The 14859-nt window shown below is 40.6% G+C and overlaps 1 protein-coding gene across 1 annotated transcript; it reads right to left on the bottom strand.

Annotated features, from left to right (window-relative positions):
* Window positions 1–6803: 6803 nt before the first annotated feature.
* On the bottom strand, window positions 6804–7355 carry LOC309978310 (guided entry of tail-anchored proteins factor 1-like; the record flags this gene model as incomplete). The annotated part of the gene is made up of 1 exon (XM_082864723.1): window positions 6804–7355. One exon carries the CDS (start codon window positions 7353–7355, stop codon window positions 6804–6806), a length of 552 nt encoding a protein of 183 aa, XP_082720849.1.
* Window positions 7356–14859: the final 7504 nt, after the last annotated feature.

Raw genomic sequence — 14859 nt, forward strand, 5'->3', positions numbered from 1 at the left:
CTTTGAAATTACAGTGTGTGATATGAGGGGCACAATACCATGAAGAGGGTGATGGCTGTAGCCTAGTAGGAAAGTACACATTGGTGCATGTGTGTGTAGTCCTTCTTGGAAGGAAAGGTGGATAATTAATAACTTGAACTCGTTTCATTTTCGAAACGATGAGGCAATCATGCTGGAACAGAGACTAAATTTTATACACATATTCCAGGAAACCAGATGAACAGCAGTGTTCACCCATGTACTTGGGACCAGCTACATAATTGCAGGGCCTAATGTAAAATGAAAATGCGGGGCCACTTGTCCAAAAGTTATTCGGAATTTCAAGACAGTGATGGCAGAGCACTAAACCAAGTACAGGGACCTTCTGAGTGTGGAGCCCTGTGTGACTGCACTGGTCACATGCCCACGAAGCTGGTCCTGCTTGTGACTATCAGCCAGGTGAATAGGATTTTCTCCTCACAACTTAAATCTCCAAATAGGAAAACAGTGTGTATTTTCCCACAGAACATATTATTTAATCCAGTAAAGGGATGATTATTTCCTTGAACGAAACTGTCTCGCCAGTCTTTGAGGTCATCTTAAAAAAGAAATGGAATTGTCTTTTGTATTAAAAAAAATGCCATCACACCACCACAGATAAAATGGTGCCATTGTCATTCCTGTTGTTTTAGTCTTGGAATGGACTGGGGCACTAACTCAAGGCATACCCATTATACAAAGGTTTGCATTATGTTTTTACATGTATCAAATATTTACTTAGCTGGGATACAGGGAAATTCATTTCCTAGACCAAATTACTAAAACTATAGGCACTTTAAAATGAAACCATTGGAGCTGTAATTATATAAAAAAGATATTTGGAAATGATTATGTAGTTAATTTCTCTATCATCAATCAATCTGCAGTAACAAGTGGTTTAAATTGGAACAGAAAAAAATTTAGATGAGAAAAAGAGAAATGTTCCTGCCAGTAAAGCTAAAAATATATTAAGCTTAATTTGTTAGAAAGATCTGAATTTTTTTCCCTACAGATACTGAAAAAAGGGATAGAAATCTCTCTGTTTAGAATTATTTATATGGGCCTACCTGGATGATTTTGCAAAATTTATTTAATTAATTTATTTTATTTTTGGCTGTGTTGGGTCTTCGTTGCTGCCTGCGGGCTTTCTCTAGTTGCAGAGAGCCGGGGCTAGTGGGCTTCTCATTGCGGTGGCTTCTCTTGTTGCGGAGCATGGGCTCTAGGTGCACAGGCTTCAGTAGTTGTGGCGCACAGGCTTAGTTGCTCTGCGGCATGTGGGATCTTCCCGGACCAGGGCTCGAACTCATGTCCCCTGCATCGGCAGGTGGATTCTTAACCACTGTGCCACCAGGGAAGCCCCTACCTGGATGATTTTTAAGCTCATCTTCCAAACCAGAGTTTCAGTGCCAGCTCTGTATTTATGAGAAAGGGATGTCTCCACCTATTGAATATATGTTTCCTTGCAACCACACATTTGCCCTTAATAATAGGATTAGTGATTGAGTTTAAGAGGCAGAGCCAAAATTATTCCTTGGCACACACAGTGTGGTCCAGAGATCAGAAGCATGAGCATCACCTGGGAGCTTGTCAGAAATGCATACTCTCAGGCCCAGCCCAGAGTCTGCATGTTAACTGAACCAGAATCTGCATGTTAACAAGATCTCCAGAGGATTCTTATACACATTATAGCTTGAAAGGCACTGGGTTAAGCAATTATTTACATTGAGAAATCTCTGGGAAGGTTCTCCTATCTTCAAATATTAACTCATCTTAGGTTACACAGTGATCAAAATGTAATCATTAAATATTCTTTGGATTTCTCTTCTTGTAATATTTCTCAAAAGAGTAACAGTAACAATACTATAATTTTACATGTGTGTTGTTAATTACCATTTCCAAAGCACTTTCATACCTGTGATCTCACTTGATAACTTTGTGATGGGTAGCCCATTAAACTAATGCACCCTTATCATTCTACCAGTAAATATGAAGGTAGGTCAATATTGTATTGCTTTTGCCTAAGACCATTAAAAAATCAAAGAATACTTTGATGGTAATCATTTTGCAATATATAAATGTATCAAATCAACACATTGTACACCCTAAACTTATACAATATTATGTCAGTTATATATCAATAACGCTGGGAAAAAACTGCAAGAATAATATATAGGTACAGTGAAATCCAACTAAATGAGTGCAAAATTGACATAAGAGTTTTGAGATAAAAGATAATATAGTGAGGATATATTTCTAAGCGTGAAAATATAGAAGGGTTCATAGAATCCCAGAAAGAATCTTCATCATTGGGTAGATTTAATTATTATGTCTAAAATAACATTCATTCTAATTGTTCAAGTGAAAAGAAGTGGCTCTGGAAGCTACATATGTGTTCATTTAAATCAGGTAACAACTTGAGTTAGAATTAGCCTAAGAAAATGCAGATATACAATGCAAAAAGGAGAATAGAAGATCTATTAACTTGGGAACTATAAAAACAGGTTTGTAGATATATCTGGACACTGCTGTAAAGTTTTGTCTGCAGATTAAGAAGGTGACATTGACCCAATAATGTCACTTACTATAATCATCTTTGATTTTATTATACTGTACCTGTAGGAGGAATTTAAGCTTGTAATAGGTGGCCTATTGCATCCTAAAACATTTAGGAGGAACTGAGATAAAGCTATTGTGGATTATGGTGGCTCTAAGTCCAGTCCTAACAATTTTGTAGTTTCCAAATAAAGTTCTCAATGGAATCTTTCTAAATTGAAAATCATTAAATAAAGTGACAGAGACAGGGGTTCTAACTGGGGAGAACTGTTTCCCAAGATGAGAAATGTTAAGCATCTAGTGAAAAGCTAAAACTTTTAGGCTCACTGTCACAGGTGATACGTGGCTGCAAACACAGCTTAAGGTGTAGTCCCTGGCTTAATGGAGTTTGCGATCTAATTAGGAGATAACATATATTTGTGTAACAGATAATTAAAATGCTAGTCAAATGAGTGATACAGACAGTAAATGTTAAATTAGAGAAAGATGGCCAGAAGCCGAGTTGTACTAAGATATGGCAATTAATATCAGATGATCAAGGTTTGAGGCGTGACTCAACCACTTAAGAACTGTAACCCTGTTAGTTGACCGCTCTAAACTCCAGTTTTCCACTCTGTAAAATCAGGATAATTACAATAGCTTTCCCTAGGCTGTGTTAAAGACTAAGTGGTCTTGGGAGGATGCCTGGCCCATATGTTAGCTAAGAAATTCACCTTCCTCATGACTGAAGGACCTGGGGCAGAAAGAGCATTGGGTGTCTGAGGATGGGCTTACTGAAAAGGAGTAGCTAGAAACATAGAGGCCACCAGCTTTGTCCACTTCACCATTTGCTAAAGGTCATCCCTAAAGGGAGACCTGGGTTGTTTCCCCCAAAGGATACAGCTCAGATTTGACGGTACTTCAAGCTTTGTAGAGTACTAAAAGATCTCATTTCATTGCTTACCATCCCCTGACATGCCCAACCTAATCTCTATAATCTAAAGTACCTGTGGATGCCCAAGGCCCAAGCCAGCAGCTTTTTAGGGTTAGAAAGAAGATTGGCATCAGTGAGTTGCAGTGATGAAAGGAAAGGGGACCGGAGAGAACGTGAGGTAGCAGAACCGGTTTCCTTGCTAGCCTCTGCACAGTACTGCCACCTGGTGGTTATTTAATAAACCACAATATCTCTTCCTCCCATAGTCCTGTCCTAAAGTACAGCCTTAGTGTTAACGGAGAGAACGTGGTGATGCACTGTATTCGTTTCTGGTGACTACTGTAACAAATTACTACAAAGATGGTGACAACAGAAATTTATTCTCTCATAGTTCTGGAGGCTAGAAGTCCAAACTCAAGGTGTGGGTGAGGCCATGATCCCTCTAGAAGTTCTAGGGGAGAATCTGTTCTTTGCCTTTTCCAGCTTCTGTTGGTTGCTGGCCACTGTTCCTGAGCTTGTGGCTGCATCACTCGAATCTCTGCCTGCCTCTTCACATGGTCTTCTCCTGTTCTGTGTGCCTGATCTTCCTTTGCCTCTCTCTTAAAGGGACACTTGTAATGGCATTTAGGGCCCACTTGGAAAATCAAGGATTTTCTCTTCATTTTAAGATGCTTAATTCAATGGACATCTGCAAAGACTCTTTTCCAAATAGGGCAGCATAGACAAGTTCCAGGCATTTGATGTGAATATCTTTTGGGGACCATTTTTTGGCCTAACACATTTATTCTTTATTATCATTTATTATACATTGTTGGTAATGAATATATAAAATCGATTGGGACTTCCCTGGTGGCGCAGCAGTTAAGATTCCACCTGCCAATGCAGGGGACACAGGTTCAAGCCCTGGTCCGGGAAGATCCCACATGCCGCCGAGCAACTAAGCCCGTGTGCCACAACTACTGAGCCTGCGATCTAGGGCCCGCGAGCCACAACTACTAAGCCCGAGTGCCACAGCTACTGAAGCCCATGTGCCTAGAGCTCGTGCTCTGCAACAAGAGAAGCCCCCGCTCGCCACAACTAGAGAAAGCCCACGCGCAGCAACGAAGACCCAACGTTTCTTTGGTTTAATAAAAACAAAATTATTAAAAAAAAAAAAAGATTGATCTGCTGGCCAGGGCAGGCCAAGAGGATAGGATGCAGGATATAAAGTTTTGAATTTGGGTGTGGGGATGAGATAAGGAGGGAAAAATCTAGAGTGTCAACTTTTCTAGGGAAGGCCAGCTTGGGTGGGACAGCTCAGTGAGAGACCCTGGGTGGCTGGGAAGCAGCACAGAGGACTCTGGGCACATGGTGTGGAGGAGAGAGTATAGAAAGGGCAAGAAAGGGGTGGTGAGCTAAGATTTAACTTTTGTTTGTTTTTAATAAACTGAATGTGAGTGGTCCTAACCCTTAAAATCCTCTATATGTATAAGGAAATGGGCACTCTCAAACACTGCTGGTGAGACTGGTGGAGTTGGTAAAATCCTTTTGGAGAACAATTCTACATATATATCATGTACCTCCATCCAGTAATTCTAAGAAGTCTAGAACTCTATTTTAAGGAAATGATCAGAATACAGGAAGATTTATGCACAAAGACATTCCTTATGTCCTTTTTTTATGGTGCTCTTGAGTGTTTGTAAACAACTCAAATGTCTACCTTTAGAAAGTAATAGTTGAGTGAATTATGGTTCATCTATATGATGAAATATTTTATAGTCATAAAAGTATGTTTATGAAAAGTGTACCATAACATGAAAAATGCTTTTATGTGAGATGTTAAGCAAAATAAGTAGGAATTATGAATACATACATACATACTTTACACAAATATTAATTCTAAATTGATTCAAGATTTAAAAAAATATGTATATGTCACCTCTTTATATGTATATATACATATTGAACTCTCAGAAATTGTGCATAAATATTTAGGTGACATAACCACCTCTTAAAAAGCACAAACAGGGACTTCCCTGGTGGTACAGTGGTTGAGAATCCACCTGCCAATGCAGGGGACATGGGTTTAAGCCCTGGTCCAGGAAGATCCCACATGACGTGGAGCAACTAAGTCTGTGCACCATGACTACTGAGCCTGCGCTCTAGAGCCCACGAGCCACAACTACTGAAGCCCGCACGCCTAGAGCCCGTGCTCCGCAACGAGAAGCCACCGCAGTGAGAAGCATGCACAATGCAACGAAGAGTAGCCCCCACTTGCTGCAACTAGAGAAAGCCCGCGTGCAGCAACAAAGACCCGATGCAGCCAAAAGTAAGTAAATAAAATAATAAAAAATAAAATAATAAAATAATTTATAAAAAAGCACAAACATCATATCGTTTATTTTTGTATTCATCTAGCTCAGTAAAATCTTGCCTCCTGAAGCTAAATATTTTTCCCTCTATGTTTATTTCAACTTTTGTTCCCAAGCAGTTAGGCTTAAAAATTTGTAGATATATACAGTGTATCTGTGATACATGCTGAATTACTACAGGAACTGCAGCTATAAGTTGAACAAATATGGGTGAATGGGCTTGGTCCTAAAGGATGTAAGGGACTTTGACAGAACCAAATAGAGTGCCAGCACTGCCACTGGTCTTGGAGCTCATGGTACTTGGATTTTAGCACTGATACAGAAGAGACTTCTTAACAGAACTTTTTTGTTCATCAATCTAAAGTATTTAAAGTCAATTCATGGTGGAAATCTAATTAAAGGTCAATATAGAAAAATGTTCTTATACTGATATTTTAAAATATGGAGATACCTCAGAATAAGCAATAGTGATAGAGTTAACCAAGTACTTCCTGACCTTAAACAAATACAAATATATATATATATATTTTCCTTAATAAAGAAACTTATTAAGCTGCCCTCTCAGCACAGCCAGCAGCACGTCAGTCTCCTATCTGAAGAAATTTATTGATATGGGAAAATGCTTACATAATAAGAGGGGTAAAAAATTGTATGTGCCAGATAACCTTAACCATACAAAAATAAATAGAAAAAAAGACTGGAAAAAATATACCACAATGTTAAGAGGGGTTATCCATAGCTACTGAGTCTTTTTAAAAGTTTTTTCTTATATTTCTAATCATTCTACGATGACATGTACTAATTTTAAAACCCAAAAGAAATTCTTTCAGAAGTGAAAGAATGGCCGATAGCAGGAAATGCTGCAGAGGGGCTAAGCATAGTGTGAATTGAAAAGGAGTCACAGAATTTGGGAACCAGAGGTGGTGTTTCAATAAATGGGGTATCAGACCCCAGGTATTGGGCTTGGATTACTGAGGCAGGCTTGGGTTGAACTGTAGCCCTGCTACTTCACATTTCGGTGACACTGGACACGTAAGTTCTCTAGGCGTCAGTTCCTTTGCTGCAAGCCCTGCTACTCCAGTGGGAAATGCTACCAGGCGTTCTAGTGGAGTTATCCATCTACTTGGCACCACGGTCACAGGGACAGAGTAGTATGTCCAGATGAGTGTGACCATCAGGGCAGCTTGCAATATGTAGAAAGCAACACTTATAACCCATTTTATCTTAGGCAACTGAGCTGTCCGTGCTTTCACGTGAGTTTTGAGCTTATCAGTCATCTTGTTGATCTTTCTCTCCAGCCTGGCGTATCTGGCAAACTCGTCCATCACGTTGACGGTGGAGAGCTCCTGCTTCATACCCTGGATCTCTGCTCGCATCTGAGACTCCTGCTCCACGTCCTTCTGCAGCACCGTGGACGTGAAGGAGGAGAAGGACGGGAGGAGGATCCTGAGTACATTGCACCCAAACACGAAGCTGAGCACCAGCAGCCAAGCCCAGCAGTCAGCCTCTGCCGCGCTCATCTCGGAGGCTCACGGCGGCGCCAGCTCGGCTAAAACAGCTCCACCTGGGACCAAGCTGATGGCCGCGCGTGCACAGTGAGCCCAGCGCCCCGCAGAGGCGCGCCGCCGCGCCTGCGCACTGTCTATTAATACTTAATAGTAATAATTATTACTTACATAATACTTAGATTTAGAACTCCCATACCCATTCCTGTCCCCATCTACCCCACTCTTTCCACTCTCATAGCTAACCATTTTATTAGTTTCTGATATATCCTTTCAGTGTTTCTTTATACAGATACAAGCAAAAATAAATATATATTTTCATTTCTCCCCTTTCTTATACAAAAGGTAGCATAGTACTTATACACTATTTTGCATCTGGCTTTCTTCACCTAAGTACATCCTGAAAATACAGAGCTTTCTCATTCTTTCTTACAACTTCATATAGTATAACATTCAATTATATACTATAGTTTAAAAAATCTAATCCCTTATTGGTAGACACAAGTTTTTTTCCTGTCTTTTGCTATTACAAACAATGAGAAAATGTACATACATTATCCATAAAGTGCAGATATGTCCTTATTGTGAATAAATTTGCAGAAATGAAAATGTTGGCTCAAAGGGTAAATTCATTAAATCTTCATTCCACTTAGAGTTTTAACCTGCTGTATGGTGTGAGGAAGAGATGGAACTTTATCTTTTTCTATAGTATAGATACCTGGTTGTGTCAACACTATTCATGTAAAAAAATAAAGTCCATCTTTACCCCACTGATTTGATTTTGTACTAATTTTCTGTATGTATTTGGTTCTATGATGGACTTTCTCTTTTGTCCCATTGGTCTGTCTACTCATGTTCCAGTGACTCGGTGTGTACTTCTAAAATTTTGCAAGTTTAGCTCTGCATGGTTTTATTAAGGAGGGTGCAGGTACTATAAGAAAAAGACCCAAGATTGTACACAAGTAGTTTAACAAGATAGAAGTTGGTTTCTCTTTTAGGTTAACAGAGTAGAGGTAAGTTGTCCAGGGCTGGTAAAGAAGCTCTGCCATGTCTGGGTCCAAGGTGGCTGCTTAATCTTTTGGCATCTCTTAGCCAGCAGATGGGGAAAAGGGCCAAAGGAAAGCATGAACTTTCCCTTTCAGTGTCACAATGTGGAAATGGCTCACAATGATTTCCAGAACTTGGTCACTTGGCCACTCCAAGCCACAAGGGAGATGGGGAAATGTAGTCTCTTGCTGGATAGCCATCTACCTGGCTACAACTTAGGAGTTCTATTAGATAATAGGGGGAAATGGTCTTTACTACAATGGTGGCCTGATGCAAAGAACTCCAATGTTGAAGGTACTGGTGTTAGGGGAAGCACTGAATGAAACTGGCCAGCACCACACTAACCATTTGCATGAGTTATTTTATGACAGGAGGTCCTGATAAGGAACACGGAACTAACAAGCCACCACCAACCAGAAGAATTCGGGAAAGGTCAAAAGGAGACGTCAGTCCATATGTCCTACCAACCTCCCAGAATCCTCCTCGCTGGAATCCATCTTGGCTGAGTGATGCGCGCACTACCAGGAAGGACCCTGAGTCAGAACAATTGGCCAGAGACAATCCAGAAACTAATCCCATTACCATAAAACCCGAGACTGTGAGCCACATGGCAGAGCAGTCCTCCTGGGTTCCCTTACCCTGCTGCTCTCCGCCCGGGTGCCCCTACCCAATAAAGTCTCTTGCATGGTCAGCACGTGCCGCCTTGGACAATTCATTTCCAAGTGTTAGACAAGAGCTCACTCTTGGGCCCTGGAAGGGGTCCCCCTCCCTGCAACAGTGAGGCACTGTAACCTGAAGAATGGCATAAACTCTTCTCTCCAGGGGACTAATGCAAAGGTGTCTAGGGTTCATATAGGCTTTACCTTCCTGCCCTCACAATTTTGGTGTTTTTTCCCCTCAGAATCATATTTATTGTTTGTTAGAGCTCCTCTCTCTCTGTCTCTGTCTCTCTGTCTCTGTCTCTCTCTCTCTCTCTGTATGTGTTCTCATATGTGTGTGGGTTTTTTTTTTCCTTTTACTTATTATTTGCTCATTGCTTTACTCACATGTCCTTGGAGATATCAATCTTTTTCTGAGGCAACTCTTGGGGCTTGTTAATGAATTAATTGGCAAAAAGAAGCCTCCCAGAGAACAAAAACAAGAACCTGTTTATACCTCTGAACTTCCTACATCCCTTTCCTTGTTATCCCACTTGAATGTGATAAAGAATGGATAGCTTAAGCGGCCCAAATAAGTGACCTTTTACATTTGCAGAAGATGAAGTTTGCATATGAAATGAGATCTGGGTTATAGAGACTGCTAAGCTAAAGGATAGGGATAAAGCCAAAAAGAAAAGATCCTAAAGCCTTAGGGAGACCATATTAACTAAACTGGAATGCTTTAGAGAGTGAAAGGAGGCACTAAAGCAATTCAGTATATATGAAATATTTACCTACTGATCAACAAATTGGCTTTATTATATTGGTAGGCTATAAAACAGTTCTGTTAAAAACTAATTTCAAAAATAAAATTCTTTCTAAAAATAAAAACAACATATATCACTGTACATTAAAGCAAAAAACACTTATATTGATTATCTGAACATTAAAAAATAACACAAGCAGAATTTTTTGGTATATATTCACATACCTTAATCAGTTTCTTAGCCACACCTGTCTCTAACAGCACGTTACCAATATTTTTCTGAAAACGTATTTTTTTCCAGTATGGTTGTAATGTTTTAAATCTTTTCATAAAATTGCCTGGAATTTGTTTCACAGTTGCATTTTATGGTTAATAAATTTGAAATTGCAAACATCTTCAATTGATTCTTCTCATCACAATGTTTTTAACTGAGAAAACACCCTCTACAGGAGAAGAAAAAAATTCTACTAAATGGAAAACATTCTCAATACTAATATTTTTATTAGAAAGTATATATACTTCAGCTCAAATATATTCACAGGTTCTGTCTTTTTGCCTCCATTCAGAGTACCTCTCCTTGACTAACATTTTTATAAGACAAAATGTTGTCCATTAAGTTATCTCTACTTTTTTTTTTTTTTTTTTTTTTGCGGTACACGGGCCTCTCACTGCTGTGGCCTCTCCCGTTGTGGAGCACAGGCTCCGGACGCACAGGCCCAGCGGCCATGGCTCACGGGCTCAGCCACTCCATGGCATGTGGGACCTTCCCGGACCAGGGCATGAACCCGTGTCCCCTGCATCGGCAGGCGAACTCTCAACCACTGCGCCACCAGGGAAGCCCTATCTCTACTTTTAATTCCTTTGACTGTTTTGACAAATTTAGATACTGCAAAATTTTAGGATGTGTCAACTTCATTCCATTCTGGAGCAGAATATCAAGTTACCTAATTAAAAATAGAATCCCCATCAAAAGATTTTCTCTACAACTTGAGATATCTCTAAGAACAGTTTGATATAATTTCAAAATCAAATGTTGTACACCATGAAGGCTTCTCATTCTCCAGTCTTCCTTGACTCTTTCTACAAGTGTATGTATTAGCTCTTGGTGTCATAGGTTGGTATATCAGTTTTCTATTGCTGTGTAACAAATTCAACAGTTTAAAGCAACACCCATTTATTTTCTCACAGTTTCTGTAAGTCAGGAGCCCGGGCTCATCTTGGCTGGGTAATCTGCTCAAAGTCTCACCAGACTACAATCTAGGTGTTGGCCAGGGTGACAGTCTCATCAGAGGTTCAGCTAAGGAAAGATCCACTTTTCTCAGAATGTTGGCAGACGTCATCTCCTTACAGCTGTAGGACTGAGGTTCTTGTTTTCTTGCTAGCTATTTACCAATGGCTGCTCTCAGCTCCTAGAGGCCACCCATTGTTCCTTTCCATGTGGCCCTCTCCATAGTCCCTTTCACAATATGGCAGTTTACTTCAAAGCCAGCAAGGGAGTCTCTTTAGTGCATGCCAGCAAGAGGGAGTCTTATATCTACATTGTAATCTAATCATAGGAGTGACATGCCATCATCCTCATCATATTCCATCAGTTAGAAGCAAGTCGCAGGCCCCACTCACTCAAGGGGAGAGGGTCATACAAAGATGTGAATACCAGAAGGTGAAGATCATGGGAGTCATCTTTGAATTTTTCCCAAGGTTCCCTGGGAAACAGACTCTGAGTTTGAGATTTGTGTGCAGGTGGATTATTGGGGGCTGCTTTTGGGAACAACACCTGTAAAGGAGTAAGGAAATCAGGATTGGATAGAGAGGGAGAAGCTGCAAAGAGGTCGCAACCAATCTCACAGACTGAGATGGTCCTTCAGAAATGTCCTGAAATGAAGCAAAGAAACTAGGCCTTTGTGACCTTCATTGAGCAATCACTGCATGTAGCTGCCCCTGAGAAGGGGGCATGACCTTAGGCAAGGCAGCTCCCTTCAACACAGGACAATTTCTGAGGAGGTACTCAGTGTGAGCAGTCAGCAACCAATATTCCCAGCAGCTAGAAATGAGTGCCTTAGTTCTGAAGAGGGGGTTCTGAGTGAAATGTCACATCGCCATTACACTTGGTTAACCATAAAATCTCCTTAATTAGTACATATATTTCCCAACTACTATGAATAAAATTTAGTTGAATTTATAACAACAAAAGTGTTCTAAGGGCTCGGAACTGTATTGGCAGGTGAGTCAATGAGGGAGGGGCTACTCAGAAAAAAGTGGTGGTTTTGATATATAATGTCAAGGGTGGGTGAAGGGGATAGAATTTGGTGGATGAGAGCTCTTTCATGCCTTTAAATAGCATGCAAAATATCATGCGGGGCCAGGCTAACACATTAAATCCCCAAAGTCAAACATATATTTCAGTAAAATATAATAGAATAAGAGCAAAAGCAGGTTGAACTTTATTTTTTTCTGACAATTTAATTCCACTGCTGCTTTCGAATTTTTTTTAATGAATTAATTTATTTTTGGCTGCATTGGGTCTTCATTGCTGCGTGCGGGCTTTCTCTAGTTGTGGTGAGTGGGGGCTACTCTTCGTTGCAGTGCACAGGCTTCTCATTGCGGTGGCTTCTCTTGTTGTGGAGCAGGGGCTCTAGGTGCGCGGGCTCAGTAGTTGTGGCTCACGGGCTCTAGAGCACAGGCTCAGTAGTTGTAGTGCACGGGCTTAGTTCCTCCGCGGCATGTGGGATCTTCCCAGACCAGGGATCGAACCCGTGTCCCCTGCATTGGCGGGCGGATTCTCAACCACTGTGCCACCAGGGAAGCCCCTGAATTTTTAAAATATTTATTTATTTATTTTGACTGCACATGGTCTTAGTTGTGGCATGCAGGATCTTTAGTTATGGCATGCAGACTTCTTTAGTTGTGGCATGCGAACTCTTAGTTGCAGCATGCATGCGGGATCTAGTTCCCCGACCAGGGATTGAACCCAGGCCCCCTGCATTGGGAGTGCAGAGTCTTACCCACAGGACAACCAGGGAAGTCCCAGGATGAACTTTAATAGGGGGAAAAAATCTAAAGTCCTCTCTCTAAGTTTAGAAATTACTTGTATAAATGATGCAAAGGGTTGCCATGTCCTAAAAGCAGTTCATGTGAAAAATATCTGAGAGGTTTAATTTACCACAGCTTTAGCTCTATGGCATGACTGAGAAAAATGATAATGCAACCTTAAGTTGAGTTAATAGAAGTCTACGTTATTGTAAATAACAGTTCTAGTGTACCCTGTGCTAACCAGACCTCATCTGTGCCCAGTTAAAGGCAAAGTTTTTTATAACACACATGTAGAAAAGTGCATGAATCACAACTATACAGCTCAATGAATTTTCACAAGGTTAACATACCCATATAACTGGTAGAGTGACCAACTGTTCCAACTTCCCTAGGGGTGTCCCGGTTTTAGCACTGGAAGACTTGCATCTTGGGAAACTCCTCTGTTCTGGACAAACTAGATGGTTGGTTACCCTAACCCATCCAGATTAAGACATAGAACATTATCAGCACCCTAGAAGCCCTCATATGGATCGTCAGTCACTACCCACTCTTCTTCCCCAAAGGAAACCACTATCCTGACTTCTAACACCATAGATTATTTTGAGGTGCTCTATTTTAATATGAGTACTACAAACTAAAGAGCAGAGGTTAAAACCTCATAGCTCATGGGCTGAATCTAGCTGATAGATGTTCTGTTTGAGTTATGCAATATTGGCCTGTAGAGCTTTTTCTTTTTTTCCACTTATTTTATTTGGGGGCCAGTGCTATGAGTTTTAATACAGGTATAGATTCATGCAACCCCTATCACACTCAGAATACAGAATAGTTCAATTGCCACAAAAATCTTCCTCACGCATCTCCTTTCTAGTCACATATTCCACCGGCTCCTAGTCCTTGGCAACCAATGATCTGATCTCCATGCCTCTAGCTTTGCCTTTTCCAGACTGTCATACATTTGGAATCTTATACACCATGAAACTCATGAGTGTGCCTTATTTCATTCAGCATGATACCCTTGAGGTTCATGCAAGTTGTTGCTTGTATTAATAGTTCATTCCTTTGTACTGCTGAACAGTATTTCATTGTATGAACATACTTCAGTTTGCTCATCCATTCAAGGACTTCTGCATTGTTTTCAATTCTGAGCAATTATGAATTGTGCTGCTATAAACATGTATGTACAGGTTTTTGTGTGAACATAAACCTTCATTTCTCTAGGGTGAATACCTGGGTGGGGGAATTGCTGGGTCATATGCTAGGTATAGGTTTAATTTTATAGGAAACTGCCAAGCTGTTTTCCAGAGTGGCTGTACCATTTTGCACTTCTATCAGCAATGTAAGAGAGTTCCAGTGCAGAGTTCTGCATCCTTGTTAACACTTGGTATTATTATTTTTATATTTATTTTAGCCATCTTAATTGATATAAAGTTGCATCTCATTGTGGGTTTCTTTTTTAAATGTTAATTTAATTTATTTACTTTTGGCCGCGTTGGGTCTTGGTTGCTGTGCACGGACTTTCTTCTAGTTGCGGCGAGCGGGGGCTGCTCTTCGGTGCGGTGCGCGGGCTTCTCATTGCGGTGGCTTGTCTTGTGGAGCACGGGCTCTAGGCACACGGGCTTCAGTAGTTGTGGTGTGCAGGCTCAGTAGTTGTGGCATGTGGGCTCTAGAGTGCAGGCTTAGTAGTTGTGGCACATGGGCTTAGTTGCTCCATGGCATGTGGGATCTTCCCGGACCAGGGCTCGAACCCGTGTCTGCTGTATTGGCAGGTGGATTCTTAACCACTGCGCCACCAGGGAAGCCCCTCATAGTGGTTTTTTAAATTTTTATTTATTATTTATTTTTTAAACATCTTTATTGGAGTATAATTGCTTTACAATGGTGTGTTAGTTTCTGCTTTATAACAAAGTGAATCAGTTATACATATACATCCTCATAGTGGTTTTAATTTGCATTTCCCTAATATCAAATGGTATTAAACATTTTATCATGTGCTTATTTGTCACCTGTATATTCTCTTTAGGGAAGTGTCTAAGTCCTG

The sequence above is a fragment of the Leucopleurus acutus genome (genome assembly GCF_964270905.1).
Source record: "Leucopleurus acutus genome assembly, chromosome: X".
Taxonomy (NCBI): Eukaryota; Metazoa; Chordata; class Mammalia; order Artiodactyla; family Delphinidae; genus Leucopleurus; species Leucopleurus acutus.